Source organism: Natrix helvetica, assembly GCF_964273705.1.
Source record: "Natrix helvetica genome assembly, chromosome: 1".
Lineage (NCBI taxonomy): Eukaryota > Metazoa > Chordata > Lepidosauria > Squamata > Natricidae > Natrix > Natrix helvetica.
In genome coordinates this window covers 343,851,161-343,873,212 of record NC_138548.1, presented here as the reverse complement: position 1 = coordinate 343,873,212, position 22,052 = coordinate 343,851,161, and the positions used below count along the sequence as shown (strand labels likewise).

General features: G+C 42.2%; 1 protein-coding gene across 3 annotated transcripts; it reads left to right on the top strand.

The window, feature by feature from the left end:
* Positions 1–1,285: 1,285 nt before the first annotated feature.
* On the top strand, positions 1,286–20,614 carry LOC309383363 (E3 ubiquitin-protein ligase TRIM7-like). 3 transcript variants are annotated; one of them, XM_081935838.1, is made up of 7 exons: positions 1,286–1,987; positions 8,326–8,421; positions 10,225–10,455; positions 13,389–13,411; positions 14,263–14,378; positions 15,887–15,913; positions 18,164–20,614. In XM_081935838.1, the coding sequence occupies exons 1-7, from the start codon at positions 1,448–1,450 to the stop codon at positions 18,676–18,678; spliced, it is 1,548 nt and encodes a 515-aa protein (XP_081791964.1). In that variant the 5' UTR covers positions 1,286–1,447; the 3' UTR covers positions 18,679–20,614. The 3 variants fall into 3 exon arrangements, with proteins under 3 accessions (XP_081791964.1, XP_081791962.1, XP_081791963.1); XM_081935836.1 differs by having other exon boundaries at positions 15,887–15,922; XM_081935837.1 differs by lacking the exon at positions 13,389–13,411 and having other exon boundaries at positions 10,225–10,481; positions 14,266–14,378; positions 15,887–15,922.
* The last annotated feature ends 1,438 nt before the right edge of the window (positions 20,615–22,052 follow it).

The following is a 22,052-nucleotide window of genomic DNA, read 5'->3' as shown; positions in this document are numbered from 1 at the left end:
AATCCAAGATCCTGGAGTTCCAGTGTCCCCTGCTGGCTGTATCGGGAATATTATTGGCCTATAGATTCATAAAAAAATAAATGGAGATAAGTTAATTATGAAATGCACTCTGACTGTAAATAACAATTATCTTAAAGAAAAGGGAAATGTGTATAGCAAGATATAAAAACAAAATGTCATAAAATAAAACTGAAAAAAATATATTAAAAGGATTGAGATAGTAGTGTGCAGAGAAAATCATCAAAGAGGGAATAGAGGCTAAAATATGAAGAATGGTTGCAGGAATTAGGTATGTTTAGTCTAATGAAGGAGTAGGGGTGACATGATAGCAGTGTTCCAATATCTCAGGGGTTGCCACAAAGAAGAGGGAGTCAAACTATTCTCGAAAGCACCTGAGGGTAGAACAAGAAGCAATGGGTGGAAACTAATCAAGGAGAGAAGCAATTTAGAACTGAGGAGAAATCTCCTGACAGTGAGAACTATTAAATCAGTGGAATTGCTTGCCTCCAGAAGTTGTGAGTGCTCCAACATGGGAGGTTTTCAAGAAGAGAATGGACAGCCATATGTCTGAGATGGTACTACAGAGCTTCCTGCTTGAGCAGGGAGTTGGACTAGAAGATCCCTTCCAACTCTGTTGGACTGTACTCTCAATTATCAATAATGAACAGTAACATTTTGTGCTTTTGAGGCAGCCTTGGCTCCTGGAGACAGTCTGAGTAAGTCTCTACAATTTTCTTGGCAAGATTGTAGAAGTGGTTTTGCCTTTGCCTTCTTCCTGGGCTGAGCGAGGGTGACTGGCCCAAGACTATGCAGCTGGCTGTGTGACTACAAATCTCAGTTTCTCCCTGGTGCCTTAACCACTACATCAAACTATTTCCCCCGCCATTCCATGTGATTGGGGGGAAATGGCAGGAGGGAAAGGGCACCACTCAGCCAGAGAAGAAAGAAAATTCTTTAGTAGCAATGCATCTGCTCCCCTATTAACAGGGGAAGGTGAACATTGTTGCATGAATCTTCAGAATTTTCCCTTCTGCTTTGCTCATACTTGCATTGCAATTATCTTAAAATGTCATCTAAAATCAGTGCAAAATCAGAGTAAATTTGGTGGCTATGGTGAATTTTCTGGATTTCCCTAATCGCTGGTTATCTAAAACAAAGTTTATTCCAGTGGGTTAGCATGGTCAATTTCCAGTTCGGAGGGATTGACTTTGCTAGCGAGCTGAAACTTCTCAGGCCTGTTAAAAATTAACCTCTGCTCTCATCCTAGACAGGACTGAAAAACAATATGAGTCACGAGGAATCTGGAAACGTGCCTTCTGTCTCTCCAAACCTAACAAAACCTCCTGCTCTGGCTTTCCTTCTCTTCTAAACTCCAAAGTTTCCTTAGCACTTCCCAACTTGTTCAGGAGTTGATTCATTGCCAAGTAAGAAACTAGAAGCTTCAGAGATGACCTTGCAACATCAGCTGGCTTCTGACACAGAAAACCCTGCCCTGGGTTTTGTGCCCAGCATTCGTGCTCTCTATGCTGCAGCGAAAGCAGGAAGAGAAGAAGAGGAAGAAGGTGGAGCCATGGCTGCTGTCCTCCTCCCGGGAAACCTTCAAGATGAAGCCACTTGCTCGGTTTGCTTGGAATATTTTAAAGACCCCGTGTCCATCCAATGTGGGCACAATTTCTGCCGGGCTTGTATCACCAAGAGCTGGAAGAGCCTGGAGGTGGACTTTCCTTGCCCCCAGTGCAGGGAAATGTTCAAGGAGAAAAGCTTCAGGCCCAACCGACAGCTGGCCAACATGTCTGAAATCATCAGCCAGTTCATCCTGCACGGTGGGAGAGGCCTGGAGGAGGACAGGATCTGCGAGAAGCACAAGGAGGCCCTGAAGCTTTACTGCAAGGACGACCAGAAGACCATTTGTGTGGTGTGTGACCGATCTCGGGACCACCGACCTCACGCGGTGGTGCCTGTAGAAGAGGCAGCCCAGGAATACAAGGTATGCACCTACCTGTCTGTTGCACAAATATTCTTCTCAGGTTTACAAACGTCTCGGGTCTACCCAGGGCCGGATTTAGATGAAAAGAGGCCCTAGGCTATTCCACTTATGGGGCCCTTTCACCTCCCATTTTTAAGTTTGTAAATTACATGAGAGATAATAAAATACATCATTACTGTGATATATATCAATATATTAAATGAAACATGTTGTAATTGGTACTAACCTTTATAAAAAATGTGGCACGGATAAATAAAAGGCCCCTCTTGATCTTGAGGCCCTAGGCTGAAGCCTAGTTAGCCTATAGGAAAATCCGGCCCTGGGTCTACCTATCTCGAAAACCTTTCCACATTGTACCTGTTCTTTGCTGAAAACTATCATGGGGCTAGGCATGAGCTTCTATGGAGAAGGTCTTCATTCAGTTCCGGGGATTTCCAAGAAGGGCTTGGGGAAAGCCCATCTCTATAACCTTGAGGAGCTGTTGAATGTGAGTCAACAATAGCATGCTGAGAACTGACTCAGCAGGTAGGTTCAGACAGCATGCTAAACCTCCATTCTTGCTTTATTCCCAGTTACATGTTCTGGTTTAATAGGGTGGTTGGCCCGTTTCATCCAACATGCAGTCAAGTCAACATGCAGGGAGTCAAACTATTCTCCAAGGCACCTGAGGGTAGAACAAGAAGCAATGGGTGGAAACTAATCAAGGAGAGACGCAACTTAGAACTGAGGAGAAACTTCCTGACAGTTAGAACGGTTAATCAGTGGAACAGCTTGCCTCCAGAAGTTGTGAATGCCCCAACACTGGAAGTCTTTAAGAAGATGTTGGATAGCCATCTGTCTGAAACGGTATAGGGTTTCCTGCCTAGGCAGGGGGTTGGACTAGAAGGCCTCCAAGGTCCCTTCCAACTCTACTATTGTATTGTATTGTATTGTATTGTATTGTATTGTATTGTATTGTATTGTATTGTATTGTATTGTATTGTATTGTATTGTATTGTAAGTAATTGGCTAGTTTCTGACATCTGTTGAACTAGAAAGTCCTATTTTAGTCTATGTTGTACAAAAGACTAATGCTTTTCTATGTTCCTTAATTTTTTCAGCAAAAAAACAGTAAAAGGGAAGCAATCTTGAGAAAAAATAATAGTATGCACCAAAGATCCAAATGTTACCTATATTTAAAAAAATGATTGTAAGCCTTTCTGTATTTCCTTTTGATTTCTTCCATTAATATTCCTCCTTTCCTCTAAAAACTTAAGGGAGGATACATGGGGATTTCACCCAAAAGCAGCAACCCGAAATAGTGGCATGAAATACAATAATGGATGGAAAAGTCACTGTGGTTGCAGTTGGGATTTACATTAGATCATTGTCTTGGGGGTTCCTTTCCAAAAGTCCAACCACTGTACTCCTGTTATTGGAAAACTGAAGAAAATGTCAAACGAAGGACAGGTTCACTTGGATCCCATGTAAAAATCTATACATGAAGCCTCTGTAGTTGGGTGGGAGTTATACAATATGATTTCCAGCTGGAATTAAATTCCATAGTTGCCTCCAGTTTTTGTTCCAAATTAAGCCAGGCTCCATAGACATGAGTCTATTGAAAAGTAATGAAATTGTTTTAGTCTTCAGTATTGGGCAAAACGATCACCTCTGGACCATTCACTTCCAATGGCTGAACCTCACAAGACGCAATTCTGTGGCTGGTTCCAACTCATATATTTCCCTTTATGGGGTTTAAAGGTTGCAGGGGGATGGAGGGAAGAGGTCAGCAAAGCCCACCAAAAACCCCTGAGGGAACAGTAGAACTGAGCTGCTAGTCTGCCAGCTGGGTCAAGCAGAAGTTCTGCAGGCAGGTGTGGGCAGGGGTATCTCCTAGACACCATGTCCTGGATTTTGTGAATTGGGATTTTCAAGGGGAGGAGCAGATTTAGCTCCCTGGGTATCTCGATACCAAACGGGCAGGACTTTTCCTCAGCCCCTTTTAGGTAGGGGAAAAAGGGAGGAGCTGATTGCATCTTAAAGCACAAAGATTAGATATTCAAAATCAAGTTACAGTCCAAGACAGGGGTGGGTTCCTGCCAGTTCTAACCTCTTCTATAGAAGAGGTTCCACAAATCTACCGTGCCGTTTAGAACCGGTTCCAACTCCCTCCCCCTGCCTGTCCGCACCACTCTTGCCCCGCCCGCCGCTCACTAATTGACTAGCTCACCAATCACCCCGCCCGCCTCTAAGAGTCCTATCTAAACCTTAAAGTCTTAAAGCTGTCAAGTTTGAACACCCCTGGGGGTTTTTTTCTAAAGGGTTAGGCGTGCAAGGGTCTTGTAACTTGACAGCTTTAAGACTTGCACACTTCAATGCCAGAGTTCCTGAGCCAACATGACTGGAGGAGGAATTCTGGGAGTTGAAGTCCACAAGTCTTAAAGCTGTCAAGTTTGAACACCCCTGGGTTTTTTTTCCTAAAGGGTTAGGGGTGCACGGGTCTTGTAACTTGACAGCTTTAATACTTGCGTGCTTCAAATGCCAGAGCTTCTGAGCCAACATTTTGCTTGCTAAGCAAGAGCATTATTAAATGAGTTCCACCACATTTTACAAGTTGGCCACACCCACCCAGTCACATGACTGCCAAGCCACTCCCACTCGGTCACATTGCTGGCAAGCCACTCCCACCCAGTCACATGGCCGGCAAGCCACTCCCACAAAGCAGTCCACACCTACAGAAGAGGTTCTAAAAATTTTTGAAATTCACCCCTGGTCCAAGACCAAACCCATTTTTCATTTCCCAGAGTTTTCCATTTCCCTCTTTTGTGTTCTCCAATGGTAAACAAAATAATAACAAAATAACACTTTGTAAGCGTTTGATCCCGGAGAGATAACCCTTTTATTCCCTTGTATTAAAACCAGGGTAGACTCTCTTACAGTCCTAAGATTTCACACATGCATTATTCCACATGGACTGTGGTCCATTAAATCTTGCACAGTAGTACATTTGTTTACCATGAAAATATCACACGGTTCCTAATTACAGTAGCAATTATTACTTTTTATAGTCTCCCAATATACCCATTCCTTACTCCATTTAGTAGGATTACTAACATCATCTCAAATTAGCTTGCAAGAGTTAAAGTCAGAAAAACATCCTGTTTTGATCACAATTTAGCAGGAAGGCAGGAAGGAAGGGGAAGTTTTTATGCCACCAGGATAAACAAAGTTGTCCTATGGTGCTGCCCTCCCACCCCCCCAAATTCTTTAATTATTGAAAGCAATACATTTTTAAATAGTATAGAGAAAGTAAGAGTAACAAAAGATGAAGCCTGCAATTTTAATATATAAACTTCTAAAGTTGCCCACTGATGAGTCCTAAACTACATTTTGAGTAAATGACTTTGGAATAACAAAATAGGGATTGCCAGATGGGTTGATTGCAAACCTGCAGTCATTGAGACAATCCATGCCAGGCAAGAGATGGTTAAGTCAATAATTCCTGTTCTATTTCTGGAAGGAAACCTTCCCAAAGTGGGCACCAGATCTCAGACTGACATTGATTCCCTGGAGGGAAGGAGCCAAGCTTGTTCTTTGTGGCCCTAGTGCAAATATCCAGATAAAGATAGAAACCACAGCTGATGAGGTGACAAGAGTAGATGAGCTGAGGCACTCCGGGAAGATTTGAGAAACTAATTTCCTATCTAAGCTTGAGGGCCTTCCTATTACCTTCTGCCATCTTTCTTTTTCTACAAATGAAGAAATGTACAGCTAGTCCTGGACTTAGGACCACAATTGAGGTCAACATTTCTCTTGCTAAGTGAGACAGTAGTTAAGTGAGTTTTGCCCCATTTTATGACCTTTCTTGCCACGGTTGTTAAGTGAATGACGGCACTTGTTAAGTTAGTAACAACGGTTGTTAAATGAATCTGGCTTCCCTATTGACTTGGCTTGTCAGAAGGTTGCAAAAGGTGATCATGCGACCCCGGGACATTGCAACTGTCATAGGTACATGCCAGTTGCCAAGCGTTTTAATTTTGATTATGTGATTAGGGGGATGCTGCAACGGTCATAAATGTGAAAAACAGCCATAAGTCATTTTTTTTCAGTGCCATTGTCAGTAAACGGGTCAGTAAACTAACTGTTGCAGTTTGCAGAGATCCTCTTTAGCAAGATTTATTGAGAAGAAAGCGATAGTTTCCATAATTTGGCCAGTTCAACTGTTTCTCATTTAGAGCCTATCTATCCCTATATGTGTGGCGAGTCCTTCGTTTTGTATCTAAGAGCCTTCCTGGGATCTGCCAAGGGGGAGGATCTTTTCACTCATAATAGAGTCTCTTGCAGCTGCCTGTTTACATCAACTTTTCAGGAAAAGGTATTCCTCTGGGAGCGAACTTGTGTCTCTCCTCTCTTCTTCCATTTCAAAGCACAGAGAATCCCTTCCCCACTCCTCCCCCTAGGGAGAAAGCGCCAGTGGAATCACAACAGTAAGACAGATCTCCTCCTGTTTTATTTTTACTTTAAGGCAGCCATCTTAGAAGATCAGCTTCAAATGTCTACACTTGTCTCCATCAGTGGTTGGTGGCTGCCGGTCTGCCCTGGTTCAGCTGAGCAAACTGGTAGTAAACCAGTTAGCAACCCACCACTGGTCTCCTTGTACAGATATCCAACCTTGGTCTCTATAGCATGGAGAAGATTAGTGATTTAAGGCAGGATTATACTTTAAATCAGCTTTTCCCACTTCGGTACTTTCCAGATCACCAAGCTATAAAAACCTTACTTTCCGTTGATTGGGTATGATGGGGATTGTGGTCAAACAGACTAGATTTTGAAGTTGGTATGATCCAGAAATTTCACTAGGAATTTATTTAAGCACACATAACCCAGAGGTGGGTTGCTCCCGGTTCGGCCCGGATTGGGCGAATCGGTAGCAGTGATGGCGGGAGGCTCAGCCCACCCACCGGACGCTTCTGCGCATGGGGGAGCACGCGGGGAAAAGTGCCCGAACCAGTAGTAAAACAAAATGGGCAACCCACTAACCTACATTATTTTTGATGTCTGGGTCTTTTAGGGTGTGAATTCTGCCCTGAATTAAGGAGGTGTGAATCTTGGCATCCCTTGTAGCATACTTTTGAAATAAGCGAAAATAAACCCGAAGCAAGATCTAATAAAAACATTTTTTAATATAAAAGAAAATAAAAATACAAAACTTACTAACTTAATTAATTACATCTTGGCAAAGCTATGTGCCTGCCTCCTGGCAAGCGAACAGAAGATCAGAAGAGAAAGTTAAGAAGGAATGTGAAGGAGCATGCGCACTAAATCACTTGCAGATAAGAACTGTGACCTGCGCAGTAAATCTTCAGCGCAGCTAGCAAACCAATTAATGCAGTGACAGGGTCCAATCCCAGTTCAACTCTTTTTCATTGTAAAATGTCGAGTAGCAAGTCAACTCTACAGATGTTTGTGTGCCTTATGCCAAATCAGACTAGAGGTCCATCTTGGACAAACCTGTTCATTACATTGCTGATGTGGCTCTTGTGAGTTCTCTGCACAAATATTTTCTTTGGGAATGAGTAAGATTGCACTGGAGCCCTTCAGTGTAGGGAGAATAATAGCGCTATATATTACAACAGTGGTCCCCAAATTTTATGATTTGGTGGCCCGGCGGGGGTGGAGGAGAGAGGAACTGGCCCATGCAAATGCTGGGCTGGTGAGCACATGCGCTTACCGGCCCACCGCTTGTGCAAGTTGAGCTGCACGCGCATGTACATGCACGCTGGCCCACTTGTGGAATTCGAGCTGCACACAGCTCTGTGGGCTGGCCAGCCACTCATGTGGCCCAGTTCTGAAAGGGCCACGACTCGGAAGTGGACCGTAGCCCAGGGGTTGGTGACCCCTGTATTACAACCTCCAAGAAGATTTGACTTCACTGCCCCTGTGAACTGTTTCACTATAAGTCATTTGGAATATGATTTTTATAGAAATTATAGTTATATTTCAATGCAGCAAAGACTCTGGCAATATCTTCCTTCCTTCCTTCCTTCCTTCCTTCCTTCCTTCCTTCCTTCCTTCCTTTCTTCCTTCCTTCCTTCCTTCCTTTCTTTCTTTCTTTCATAGCGGCTTACCACAATACACTGAAATTGTAGTAAAACGTTACACAATAAAGAAGAATATGCCAGAATGTGCCATTTAATAGTTGGTGCAAGGGCATAAAATCATTACAGCTGTGTGGGATTCATAACATTCATTGTTCACAGACTTATAATTTTTCCTGTGGCTGCATGGAATCTTCTCAAATCTTGCCTTAAAATTGTGAAAGCATTTTAAAACAAATAACTGTATATTTTGGACTTTAGGAACAAATACAGACTCGCTTGGATTTCTTGAAGAAAGAGAGACAAGAACTCCTGGAATTCAAAACTCAGGATGACAAAAAGAGCCAAGAATTGCTGGTAGGTACTTACTGTTACTCAGAAATTGGCAAGCTTGTGCAGCATTATTCAGTCAGGTGACTCATTAAGATTTTTGAAGAAAATCTTCAAAAAGAATTATGTTTGTTAATATCTATGGAGAGTCTTGACTTTTTAAAAACCGAGAAACGAAAAGTCCCCCCTGAATTTGAAGGGCTAAATCCTTTTGAGTTTTTTAATGTCACAACCATAAATTGTGAGTTCAAATCCCACCAGGCTCAAGGTTGACTCAGCCTTCCACCTTTCTGAGGTGGGTAAAATGAGGACCCAGATTGTTGGGGGCAATAGGCTGACTCTGTAAACCGCTTAGAGAGGGCTGCAAAGCACTGTGAAGCGGTATATAAGTCTAAGTGCTATTGCTATTATGGAGTGAGGCTTCCATGTTAAGAAGCACCGTGTCCTTATTTCCATATACTGAGGTGGAATAATAAATCATGTCACTTTATCTTCTCATCTCCTAGTAGTTCTTTGAAAAGCAGGATCTAAGTAGAATAATATATCAACATCCTATAGGAGAGGTTCCTCTCAGGCCCACACTGGAGAGATCTTTGAGAAACATTTATTTATAGAATTCAGTGTATATCTTGTTTTTCCATCTATAGGGCATTCATATACTGTATTATAGATAGTCCTCCAACTTATAAGAGCTGAGGTGGCGCAGTGGTTAGAGTGAAGTACTGCAGGCTACTTCAGCTGATTGCTAACTGCAGTTCAGTAGTTCAAATCTTACCAGGCTCAAGGTTGACTCAGCCTTCCATCCTTCCAAGGTGGGTAAAATGAGGACCCAGATTGTTGGGGGCAATAGGCTGACTCTGTAAACCGCTTAGAGAGGGCTGTAAAGGCACTATAAAGTGGTATATAAGTCTAAGTGCTATTGCTATTATGGAAAATACAGGTAGTCCTTGACTTACAACAGTTCATTTCTGACAGTTGAAAGTTACAACAGCACTGAAAGAAAGTGAGTTATGACCATTTTCCACACTTACAACCATTGCAACATCCCCATGGACATGTGATCAAAATTCAGACATTGGGTAACTGACTCTTATTTATGACGCTTGCAATGTCCAAGGGTCATATGATCATCTTTTGTGAACTTCTGACCAGCAAAGTCAATGGGGAAGCCAGATTTATTTATCAACTACGTTACTAGCTTAACAACAGCAGGGATTCACAACTGTGGAAAGAAATGGGGCAAAACTCACTTAACAAATGTCTCACTAAGCAACAGAAATTTTTGACTCATTTGTGGTTGTAAAGGTCGCACATATGTGCTAGTCATTCCCAACTCTAGAGGGCGGTGCTCATCTCTGTTTCAAAGCCAAAGAGCCAGTGCTCTCTGAAGACGTTTGCATGATCATGTGGCCAGCATGACTCAACGCCAAGGGCACACAGAGTGCTGTCACCTTCAGTTCCTATTTTTCTACTTGCATTTTTACATGCTTTTGAACTGCTAGGTTGACAGAAGCTGGGACAAGTAACGGGAGCTCACTCTGTTACATGCTGCTAGGGATTTGAACCGCTGAATTTTCTGATCGACAAGCTCAGCGTCTTAGCCACTGAGCCACCGCGTCCCAAATTGTGGTAAATCGAGGATTACCTGTATTCTAGTTTTAGGCCAGTTCTCTCTGAAACTGGTACTCTTCAGCTGTATTGAAGATGGCAAAGCATGGGGGGGCGTGGGGGGGGGGGCGTGATTAAACTGGCGAAGTTCATTCCAGTGATAATTCTTTCAGGATAATTGTCTTCTGCTTCCTCACTTTTTTTCTTTGACTTTTTGAAAAGAAAACCATAGAAACCGAGAGACAGAAAGTCCTCTCTGAATTTGAAGGGCTACGCCAGTTTCTTCATGATCAAGAACAGGTTCTCCTTGGACAGCTGGACAAGATGGAGAAGGGCATCGTGAAAAGACAGAACGAAAACATCACAGAGCTGTCCAAGGAAATTTCCCTCCTCAACAAATTCATTGCTGATCTGGAGGACAAAAGCCAAGAATCATTGCTTGATTTCCTCAAGGTAAGACTTAGTAACAGACAAAGATTGTAGAAATTTTGTGTAACGTCAGGTCTTTTTGTATTAGCACACATCACTGGGTGTTGAGAAAACATAGCTATAGCTTACTCAACTGTCAAGCCGGCCTCCCTCAGCAACCAAGAAAGAAACCACTTAACTCCATTTTGCAGAATTAAGAGTACTTTTACTGGTTATAAAAGGATAGCAGCTAAGCTAAGCAAGATCTGAGGCAAAAGCGTGCGAAATCATACATATCAATATGTGACCAAACCCCCTCCCCCTGGTAACCCTCATCCCAGTGTCCAATCTGCAAATCCCTTAGGTGTCATGTGAGTTCCATCTTCAAGGAGCATCATCAGGTTGGTATGCAGGACGGTTGTCCTTGGCCAACACCAAGCTCTAATCTCCAGCATGCACAGTAGACGGTGAGACCAAAACTCCCTTTGTACAATCTCTCCTGTACTTAAACTTCCCCTCCCAAATACCAGGCCCCCCACTCCCCGTTTTAATGGTAGCCGAAACACACCAGAAGAACAATGCAGCAATTTAGTGACTATAGAATAGAATAGAATAAAATAACAGAGTTGGAAGGGACCTTGGATGTCTTCTAGTTCAACCCTCTGCCTAGGCAGGAAACCCTATACCACTTCAGACAATTGGTCATCCAACATCTTCTTAAAAACTTGACTAGCTAAACCTGGTAGGGTTTAGTTTCAGTAATTTATAGCTTTCAAACACTCATGTCAGAAAGAGGGAGATTACTAGTTGGATTTGTTATTATATTACCTGAAATCTTTTCAGCTGGACATGTTTGGGGCAAATGATATGCATACTGCTTTCTACCTGAATTCTTTAAATATTACAGAAATTATACCAGCAACGTAGTATTGCTGAGTAGGCTAAAAATTACATAATTCTAGGAGTATATTATAGGATCCTACTGATCAAGGAAATGACATGTATGTATGTATGTATGTATGTATGTATGTATGTATGTATGTAAATAAATAAATGGCTGTGTGTGTGTTCCAGTGTAACTCTGGAACGCCTTGAGCAATTTCAATCAAACTTGGTACATAGATGACTTACTCTCTGGAAACAAATATAGTGGGGGGTAAGACACCCCTAACACTCCTCAGGGTGTGTGTTATGTTAAGATACAGCCAGTTGTGCCTTAAAATGGATTCTACCGTACTGTTGCAAAATGGCTTCTACTGTACAGCGCAGTGGAGTTGCCATGGTAATGGCTTCACAATATTCCACAAGGGGGCTTCCTCTAGTAAGGGGGAAAATCCATCATTATAAATTACATTTGGTCTGGACATTTTCAACAAAATCAGGGCTTTCCCTGTCTAATATAAGATTCGGATAAATAAATACCCCAGCAATGTCAGGTTATCAGCTAGTATTATATAAAAGAGAAACTGTCTGGAATTATTGCTTACTTGTGTAATGTTTTAAGAAGTTACAAACCTGCGTGTGTTTCCTAATTTATTTACATAAGTGTTTTTCAACCGTGGCAACTTTAAGATGAGTGGACTTTAACACCCAGAATTCCCCAGCCAGCGTGTCCATCCACCTGAAAAATTGCCAAGTTTGAAAAACACTGATCTAAGTCAATGGAGTTTTTATTTGTTTATGAACTAGGGCCAGATGTTAAAATATTTCTTAGAATTGGCAGAAAAAAAGTGTTTCGAGGTTGGAGACTTTAATTCAACAACCTTTTAAAATATAGGTCAGTGGCTGTTTGTACTTATACTGACTAAACCCTTCTATCTTTGCCACTTGAAATTTGCAAAAAAAAGTTCTCCCCTGCCTTAGGTTTTGGCCATGATCATTACTCTCATGTTACACCTGATGTTCCCATGCTATAGAGTTTCTTATGACTATTTAAAGATTGCCACATTCTTTTCTGAAGCCGGTAGCACTTGAGAAATTAAGGTTAAGGTTCCCTTAAGTGTGCATGGTACCTATTAATAGTTTACTGTACTTAAGGATGGTGGTGGAAAATGCAGTGGGAGGTATATTGAGTATTCTGCAGCTTTTTCTCTGGAAAGATTCAATGTCCATCTGATTTCATGACAACTGAGAAAGCCGAATTGGTTCTGCTTTTTTCAGGAGTGTTATAGGAAGCTTTTCATGATCAGTTGAGTAAGCCACATGTCTCCCTTAAAGCAAATACTGTAGTTCCTGAAATGTAAACAAACTGAGAAGCAACAAGACGAGTAGAAGCCTAGGGAGAAATAAGGCAAATTTATCATTTATTTATTTTTCAAATTGCCTGCAGCGGTTTACAGTACTAAGTAAAACCAAACTTTTAGTGAAAATGAATTAGAGACCTAGAAGTAAATAATGATAAAGGCAAGCTATCAGAATATTAAAAAAAAAAACCAGTTGTTGCTACATTATGTAAAAAGAACAGCAGGAAGAAAATGCCAGCTTATAAAAATATATTTTTAAATAATAATTTTCAGACTACATTTAAAAGTAATGACAGCCAAGGTCATACCGATACTCCTCATTTAGCAACTGCTGACACTTAAGATTGATGAAAAAGTATATGATTTTCACAGATCTGTATAGCAAAGGAAAGCTGAAGTAGGATCACAAGCACTGTTGTCATTTCACTTAGTGGCTGCTTTGCTTAACAACTGATTTGCGGGTAGTCACTAAACAAGAACTATCTATATTTCAGTGAGAATGAAATTCCACAGCTTGCGTGGCCAATACAAACAAAGATGATATCCTAGTTAATTGCAGTCAGGTCTCCTTTCTTGGTGGCACCATCAAAAGACTCTTAGTTAATGAGTGGAGACTCCAGTTAGTACAATAGACCAGGACATCTCTTTCCCTAATCCTCTGTTCTTTTTCTTCTCTCTCTCTCTCTCTCTCTCTCTCTCCCTCCCTCCCTCCCTCCCCCACTCTCTCTCTTGTAGGATGTGACGGCTATTATTGCCAGGTATGAAGCTGCATTTCCACCCTTTCTTTCCCTTTGAATAAATGAATAAATCAAAAGGTCAGTGACAGCTGTTTGGAGAAATATGGTCTTAAAGACATGCTGGGCCCAGCCCCCCCTTGGATCAAGGTTAATAATCCTAGGCTGTTGATGTCTTATTTGTATGGAAAATAGATACTCTTCGACTCTGAAAGTCTTAAGTTTCGTTCATCTATATATGCAGCGGAGCTAGTAGGAGCCAGATTGAAAGAGTGGTTTCTATGTTTTAAGAGAGCTTGAGTTTGCTCAAGTTTGCTTTGCTCAAGTTTGCTTTGACTAAAGTTGCCCAACTTATCTTATTTATCTTATCATAAATAGCAATAGCCTTTAGACTTATATACTACTTCACAGTGCTTTACAGCCCTCTCTAAGCAGTTTACAGACGGGAGCTCACTCCGTTATGCGGCGCTAGGGATTTGAACCACCAAACTTCCAACCTTTCTGATCGACAAGCTCAGCGTCTTAGCCACCGAGCCACTGCGTCCCAAGCTAAGGGAAGGGTAGTTTAAAGATTCAGATGATTTCAACTTTTCCTTCTCAGAAGTGTGAAATAGAATAATAACTTGTCCTTGTAGAATCTATCTGGAAGCTCTACTTTATAATGCAAAATCTGAAATTTACTTAAAGCCAAAGAACCTGGGTGCATTACAAATATTTCCTCTATTCTTTTGCCATTAAATTTCCACTCAGATTAAAAGCACAGGTGAGAAATAACTGTTGAAGCCTCAAACTTGCCAGTTGTTTTGAACCATAATGGAAGTTTAGGATGATACATCTACCAGTCCTGATATCTTTCTTTTTTGTTTGTTTGTTAGAAGTGACAATGTTAAATGTCAGCAGCCTATCCCAGTTTCCTCTGACATGAAGGGCCATGTCTCCAACTTCTCTCTGAAGACGGTGGCACTCAAAGGAGCACTTAAGAAGTTCAGAGGTAGAGAATAATGAACACTTGCCATGAAAATCTGATTATTTTAGCATTTAAAGAAAGTTGGGGCATGGAAACTCTGATGCTGGCAAAGAATAATAACAAGGGTTACTTGATTGTTCATATATAGCTGTGCTTGGAAAAAAGGAAATCAACAACTAGTTTGTATGACTCCGATTAAAATTAACACTTAAGCTAGAGTGAAAATTACAAGAATAAGATAAAATCATGCTATATTTATGTTATATTGTCTGATATAAAAGATTGATACAAAAATGGATAAGGTTATCCTTTTATAAATCTTAGCAGTAAAGTAATTTTAAATCAACCATATTAGTAAAGTAATTAGTATTAAAATTCTACACTTCTACCTTGACACCCAGCTATCTACCTTTGCTAATAGGTTTTACAACAGAATAGCCCATTTATCTATTTTTACCACACACCATTCTTCTCCAGCATGTAGAGGAATGCTTTTGAGAATTATATTCAGGAAGAAGCTTTTGTAGTTAAGTGGGATTGTAGGATGGCCCTGAAATGGGCCAGAGGTCTTTATTTCCAATATTATGGTGGCCAGCCTAAAATGATGTTCTGTTGGCCAGGAGAGCGCATCAGTCTGTGGAATTCATTCCCACAAGACATGGTGATGGCTACTTTTAGAACAGAGTTGGCTAATTTATAGAGGACAGGTCTATCAAGGGCTTTTAGTCTTGCAGTCTCAACTTATCTCTGAGTTGATTCTAAAATACTCAGGAAGCATAGATATCCTTGCTTACAACCATTTATTCAGTGACTGTTCAAAGTTACAATGGCACTGAAAAAAGTGACTTACTTATGGCCATTTTTCATACAACCATCCCCATGGTCACATGATCAAAATTCAAATGGCACACAATGGCCGTCTTTTCCTTCTTGCCGGATTGAGGGCTTCCCTGGGTCAAACAAGGACTTGGTGGTCTCCTTGTAATCTACGGGGTCTCCTTTCTTCTTCACCACCCCTTCAAGGTGGCTTAGATCCATTGGGACCCTTTGGTAAGATGAATTTGGCGAACCTCCACAGAGCCCTATGGAGCAATCATCATTATGCCGCCATGTCATCTCCGCCTCCCCCCCCCCCCTTGGACTTTCTGACAACCAAAGTACATTTATTTAACAACTTAATAACTGAAGTGATTTAGTTAACAACCTTGACAAGAATGGTTGTAAAATGAGACAAAATTCAGTTAATAATTGTCTTGTTCAGCAACGGAAATTTTGGGCTCAGTTGTGCTCACAAACCGAGGACTATTACAGAGAAAGGGTCAGATCTCTTCCCTGATTAGCCATTGTGAGAAACCAAATGCTATAACAGAATGGTCCTTGGTCTGAATCAGCAGAGCTGTTCCTATGTTCTTATGAGTAATATATACGGAGCCTATGAGATTGAGGAACACTGAGTTCAAGATATTAGGATAAAACTGCTTTCTGTTGCCTTTTAGATCCGACTCCTTGACAGGTGTGTTCTCTTCTTTCAGATCATCTCCGGGATGAACTGGGGAAAGGTGAGAAAGGTAAATGTTATAAGCCAATCAAAGTTGTCAAAGACAAAATCATGCATGCAGTGTGTAGGTGTAGACTTCCTGTTTATGCTTCCTGTTACCATGGTAGGGCACTTTTTCAAGGTTGCAATTAAATGTTGTTTTTCCATTAATTTAACAGAACACACCTGTATTTTTCGGTGTATAAGACAACACCTTTTTCCTTTAAAAAAGAGGGTGAAAATCTGGGTGCATCTTATACACTGAATACAGCAATTTTGGCCTCCCAAAGCCCTACTCCCCATTGCAAAAATGGCTGTGCAAAGCCTTTAGGAGGGCAAAAATGAGCAAAAAATGGGCTGTTTTTTGCTCGATTTTGCCCCCCCCCAGCCCCCAGGAGCACTCTACAAGCCTCCTAAAGGCTATGCATGCCTTTTTTTGAGAAAAAAAGAACCGTTTTTGTGAAAAACAGGCAATTTTTGCTCGTTTTTGCCCCCTCCCCAGTACCCAGGAGCACTCTACAAGTCTCCTAAAGGCAATGCATGCCCCTTTTTGACAAAAAGGCCATTTTCATGAAAAACAGGTTTGTTTTCGTGAAAAACGGGCCGTTTTGGGGAGGTTTTGGGAGGTAAAAAAACTCTTTTTTTAAATTTGCCTCTTCAAAATCTTGGTGCGTCTTATACTCCAGTGCGTCTTATATTCTGAAAAATAGGGTAGTCATGATACTTCGTGATTGCTATTCTGGACTTGATGGAAAGGTAAATAAGGTAGATTTTAAAAAGTCTGTTTCAATAATGGATTACTTGCTACAAGTAATCCTCAGCTTATAACTGATTACTTAGTAACTGAAGTTATGACAGACTTCCCCAGGGGTACTTACCTCTCTGTTCTGAAATTCCAACAGCTGCCTTCCATTCCCACTGCCCCACATGTTTAACCACATGTTTGCAGCCATTTGCAGAGTCCAGTGGTCATACCTGTGCTTTATGATGATTTTGCAGAAAACCAGGATTTACCTCCAGTTTTCAGCAAAACTGGCCCACAGAGAACAAAGGTTCGCTTTACAACTGTGGTGTTTGCTATATGACTACCACAAAAAAGATCGTAAAATTGTGTCGGTCATGTGGATGATCACTTTATGATCTTCACAACTTACAACCGTAATGGACGGGCTCCATTATGGGCATAAGGTGAGGACCATCCATAAGAGAATTCAATGTTTGGTGCTGATGTAATAAGCATGACAAATCGTATCCAATTAATAGATGGGAATGTTTAAGTAGGTTCAGATGGAAATCTTCGGGGTCTCCCAGTAAGCAAAGAGATTTCAGTGAAAAATAAACCTGTTGCTCAGTACTGTTACAACAGCCTGCCTTGGTCTAAGCAGGGGTGGAGAATTATGGCCCTTTTATGATCTGTGAACTTCAACTCTCAGAATTCCTGAGCCATGCTCAAGTTCACAGATTGTAAAAGGGCCATAATTGCCCACCCTTAGTAAGGAGATAAATTATTTTTACTTGCTGACTCTATCTAGGCATAGCTTTCTATTTTTATTTTTTTTTAAAAAGAAAAGAAAATGAAAACAAAGCAAAATACTCAACCTTCTAATTTCCACACGCAGACCTTTGCACCCCGCTTTTTGCTGCTGCTTTTAACAGATTAACAGATGAGTTGGAAGGGACCTTATAGGCCACCTAGTCCAACCCCTCCCGCTCAAGCAGGAGACCCTACACCATTTCTGACAGATGGCAATCGAATCTCTTCTTGAAAGTCTCAAGTGATGAAGCCCCCACAACTTCCGAAGGCAACTTCTGTTCCATGGGTTTTATTGTTCTCACTATCAGAAAAAATCTCCTTATTTCTAGGTTGAATCTCTCCTTGGTTAGTTTCCATCCATTGTTCCTTGTCTGGCTTTCAGGTGCTTTGGAAAATAGCTTGACCTGCTCCTCTCTGTGGTAGCCCCTCAAATATTGGAACACTGCTATCATGTCTCACCTGGTCCTTCTCTTCACTAGACTAGCCATGCCCAGTTCCTGCAACTGTTCACTATATGTTTTAGCCTCTAGTCCCCTAATCATCTTGTTTGCTCTTCTCTGCACTCTTTCTAGAATCTCAACATCTTTTTTATAGTGTGGTGACCAAAACTGGATGAAGTACTCTAGGTGTGTTCTTACTAGGGCTTTACAGAGCGGTATTAGTACTTCACTTGATCTTGATTGTATTGCTATTACTGTGGTTTTGATAGTTGACATAGCGCTATGTGCTTCAACTTAGAGGACTTGCTTCTGGATCCAGAGACGGCCAACCACCTCCTCCTCATCTCGCCGGATCTCAAGACGGTGCGGATGGGTTGCCGCAAGCAAGACCTCTCCAACAGCCCCAAACGCTTTGACACCAACTCTCGAGTCCTGGCGACGGAAGGTTTCAAGTCTGGGCGGCATTATTGGGAGGTGGAGGTGGGGTCTGCCGATGGCTGGGCCTTTGGAGTTGCCAAGGAATCAGTGCGAAGGAAAGGGCTGACTCAATTTTGCCCCGAAGAGGGCATCTGGGCCCTACAGCAAAACGGAGGGCAATATTGGGCGGTCACCACTCCTCAACGCACCCCACTTTTCCTGAATGAGAAGCTGATTAAAGTTAGAGTCTACTTAGATTACGAAGGAGAAGAAGTGTCCTTCTACAATGCTGACACCATGCAACACATCTTTACCTTTAACATCGCTTTTACAGAGAAGATGTTCCCGCTCTTCTCGGTGTGCTCCACTATAACCTATATTAAACTATGCTCCTGAGATGAAAAAGATACCTCGATGGAAACAGGAAGAAGCCATGGCGATGCTTGTTTTGATATGGGGTTGACCTTCAAGAGAGACACAAGGGTTTGTAGGAAAAATATGTGAGGAACTTGGCCACCTTCATGCGGCAGTGGGGCTGAAAACTAAATCTTGGGCAAAGTTACAGAAGATGCCACCAATTTATCTATGCCATGCAGGACATCCTGTTAACAGGCTTGATGTTTGAGCTTTTGTTTCTAACCCAATCCTATCACACAATTAGGTAGGATTTCATCTTGTCTGCCTTGAATGTTGAGAAGAACTGTACTGTATTTTTTGGAGTATAAGAAGCTTCGGAGTATAAGACGCACATTAGTTTTGGGAGGAAAACAAGAAAAAAAATCTGCCTCTGCCTATCAGCATCCAGCGATATTCATCTGGCTAGTGTCCTTACAACAAATATCAAACAGCTTGGTCAGCTTCAGCCCATTATCGCAGCCTGATTCAGCACAAGCAGCTGATTGGCGGTTGGATCGGCCTCCTGGAATACCCTCAATCAGCTGTTCCAGCCTGCAGGAATAGCCACAGACCATCGCTGCCCCTGTGTCTTGCGTTTTTGGCCTCTACATGTTGCGTTTTTTGGCCTCTGAACACTCCATTTTAGACCTGTTCCAGGCTGCAGGGATCGCCACAGCACATCGCTGCCGATCACCGCCTCTGCCGATCACCGCCTCAGTCTCCGTAGGCCCTGTTTTCAGCCTCTGCGCATCGCGTTTTCGGGTAGTTCCAGATGCCAATCCCCGCCGCCTGAAACTGCCCGAAAATGCGATGTGCAGAGGCCAAAAACAGGGCGTATAGAGGTCAAAAACGCAACACACAGAGGCCAAAAACACGAGGCAGGAGGCCAAAAACACAAGGCATGGAGGTGGCGATGTGCTGTGGCGATTCCCGCAGCCTGGAAGCGGTCTAAAACAGAGCATGCGGAGGCTGAAAACGGCCAAAGGGTGGGGGCAGGCAGGTGGGCAGGGCTTTAGCAATATTCAGTGTATAAGATGCAGCCAAATTTTCACCCTGTTTTAGGTGGGGGAAGTGTGTCTTATACTCCGAAAAATATGGTATTTTTTTCTTCTTCCTTGGAATAACTATAGGGAATGAGTATGACAGACAGAGGGTAGAGTGTGTCCAAATTGCATACAGAACTGTTTCCCCCCCTCCCCCCCACCCCAGCTGCTACATCATTCCTCCGAAAGAGTTACAAAGGTGAGGATTTACAACAGGGAAGTGGTGGATGGAAAGCTTTCCCTTGCCCAGTTCTTTCTCTCCAGCAGGGTCTCCGATTCAATGTTAATACAAACTCTGATACTAATAGAAGATAATATTTGTAGCTCCGGGTTGAACCGTTGGGATCCTTAGTGCTCTCTGAATGGGGATGTTTTCTTGCAGACATTTCATTATCCAACTAGGTAACATCATCAGTGCTAGAAGGGAGTGGGCTTTACTCTCTGTTTATATACAAGTGTTAGGCTATTATTTTCTGCTTGATTGCTTGTCTCATTTGGTAGTGCCTTGATTGGGGTATTGTTTACTGCTTGTATAATTGCTTGTAAACAATAGAAGGTAGAGAAAACAACCAAGCTCAGGGAGCATTAAGAACCCCACATAAACATGGCTCTTGAACCTTGGTATAGAAAAGACAGCTGGTCATGAGTTGCAGGAAAGAGTAAAATAATCTCTCTGCCTCCCTCTCCCCCTTCTCCCCCCCCTCTCTCTCCTTCCCTCCTTCCCCCTCTCTCTCTTTGGCTCCTTCTCAAGGTATCTTAGTGGAGGAAAGAGAATGCTTGGGGCATCAAAATATAACATGCCCACACACGGTGCAGTTCCCAGGGACAGTTGAAGAAAAGTTTCATCCTACAGGATCAGGCACAATTAGAGCCAATGATTCTATTTACTATTAAAAAAATAATTTCTTTTGTTAAGTTTTTTTTTCAGCTTTAGTTCTTGGGACTTTGGGATATCTCAATGCAAATGATGCATGACTGGCTCTTGAATGCAGGGGAGATTCTCTTGGGTGTGGCCTTGTGGGTTTTTGCACTTGCTATATATACCCTGCAGCACAGAATTGATTGCTCGTGGTGAAGAGGCTTTTGCAAATGAATCCTGAAGATGCCCCTGGACCTTGTATATGTGCACCCAGAGAACAGCAAGCCATTCTCTTTGTCTAGCTAAGCCCATTGTGGGGATTCAGTGGGCTTTGCTTGCCCATCCCAAATAGTGGAATGTACCATCTGTCGGGCGGAATGCTGTGGACTTGCTTTACTAGAATCTATCCTGAAATGGGACCTGGGATTGACTGAGCCTTGGTGTGGTTTGGAAGAAGCACAATATTGATAATCTAGGTGTGAATTTAATATGCTCTCCTGTAAACTCCTGCAACCCTGAAAGCAACCTGTCCAGGTGTAAATAAACTGGTTCTTATTAAGATGTGTGACCAAGACTCTGTTCTTTTCAGACACCCCTGCCCCTTTGGAGTAAAATGGCCTTAGGAAACTTGAAGGTCCCATGCAAAGGAGGGGGGGGATTAAGGAAAGAGTTTTATTTTAAACAATAGGTACACAGGTGGGGCATAAAGTCAATCCTGTATCATTTCCAAATTATCTGCCATCATAGGCAATGATGAAAAGCTCCTACTTTTCCTCCTCTTAGACCAAGCCTGGAATTAGTCAGAGGAGGCCTCGGCCTCAGGTAACAGATGCAGGCATAGGGGTGAAAGCAGCAATGGGGCATGCTTGGGGCAGCAGAACTGGGTTTGCACCCCAGGACCTGCCCTACACCCCATTAAGGAGTACGGCAGGGATGTATGTTTGTTCCGGTGTAAGATTTAATTGCTGGGCTTAAGTTTCTTTTGTCCTCTTCTCACTGGAGGAGAGCCTAATGCTGGGAAAGATGGAGGGCAAAAGAAGAAGGGGACAACAGAGAATGAGGTGGTTGAATGGAGTCACTGAAGCAGTAGGCATGACCTTAAATGGACTCCAAAGGATGGTGGTGGACAGGAAGGCCTGGAGGAACATTGTCCACGGGGTCACGACTTCGCAACTAACAACAACAAGAAGAAAAACATGAGCAGATATCTAGGTTCTCAGCAGGAAGGAAGGAAGATTATTGGTTGTCCATATATTCTATTGTTAACATATAATTCTATATGATACGGTATCAATGGTACCATCATCCACATAGAATTTGAACATATTCCTCGCCACAAATTTTGAGGCCTGTGATTTATTAACCTTGCCTTTTTTCTGCCAGTATTTCTAATAGAGAGAATGGACATCCTGGCCTTATTCCATTACTGATTTGAAAATCTGCAGATACATACTTTAAACCCAAGCTTGCAT

Bases quoted from the DNA above. Each gene is read 5' to 3' on its own strand.
- LOC309383363 (XM_081935836.1), top strand. From the start codon at position 1,448: ATGACCTTGCAACATCAGCTGGCTTCTGACACAGAAAACCCTGCCCTG. The intron at 8,422-10,224 runs GTAGGTACTTAC...CTTTTTGAAAAG, and splicing joins AAAAGAGCCAAGAATTGCTG to AAAACCATAGAAACCGAGAG. The intron at 14,379-15,886 runs GTAGAGAATAAT...CTCTTCTTTCAG, and splicing joins AGCACTTAAGAAGTTCAGAG to ATCATCTCCGGGATGAACTG.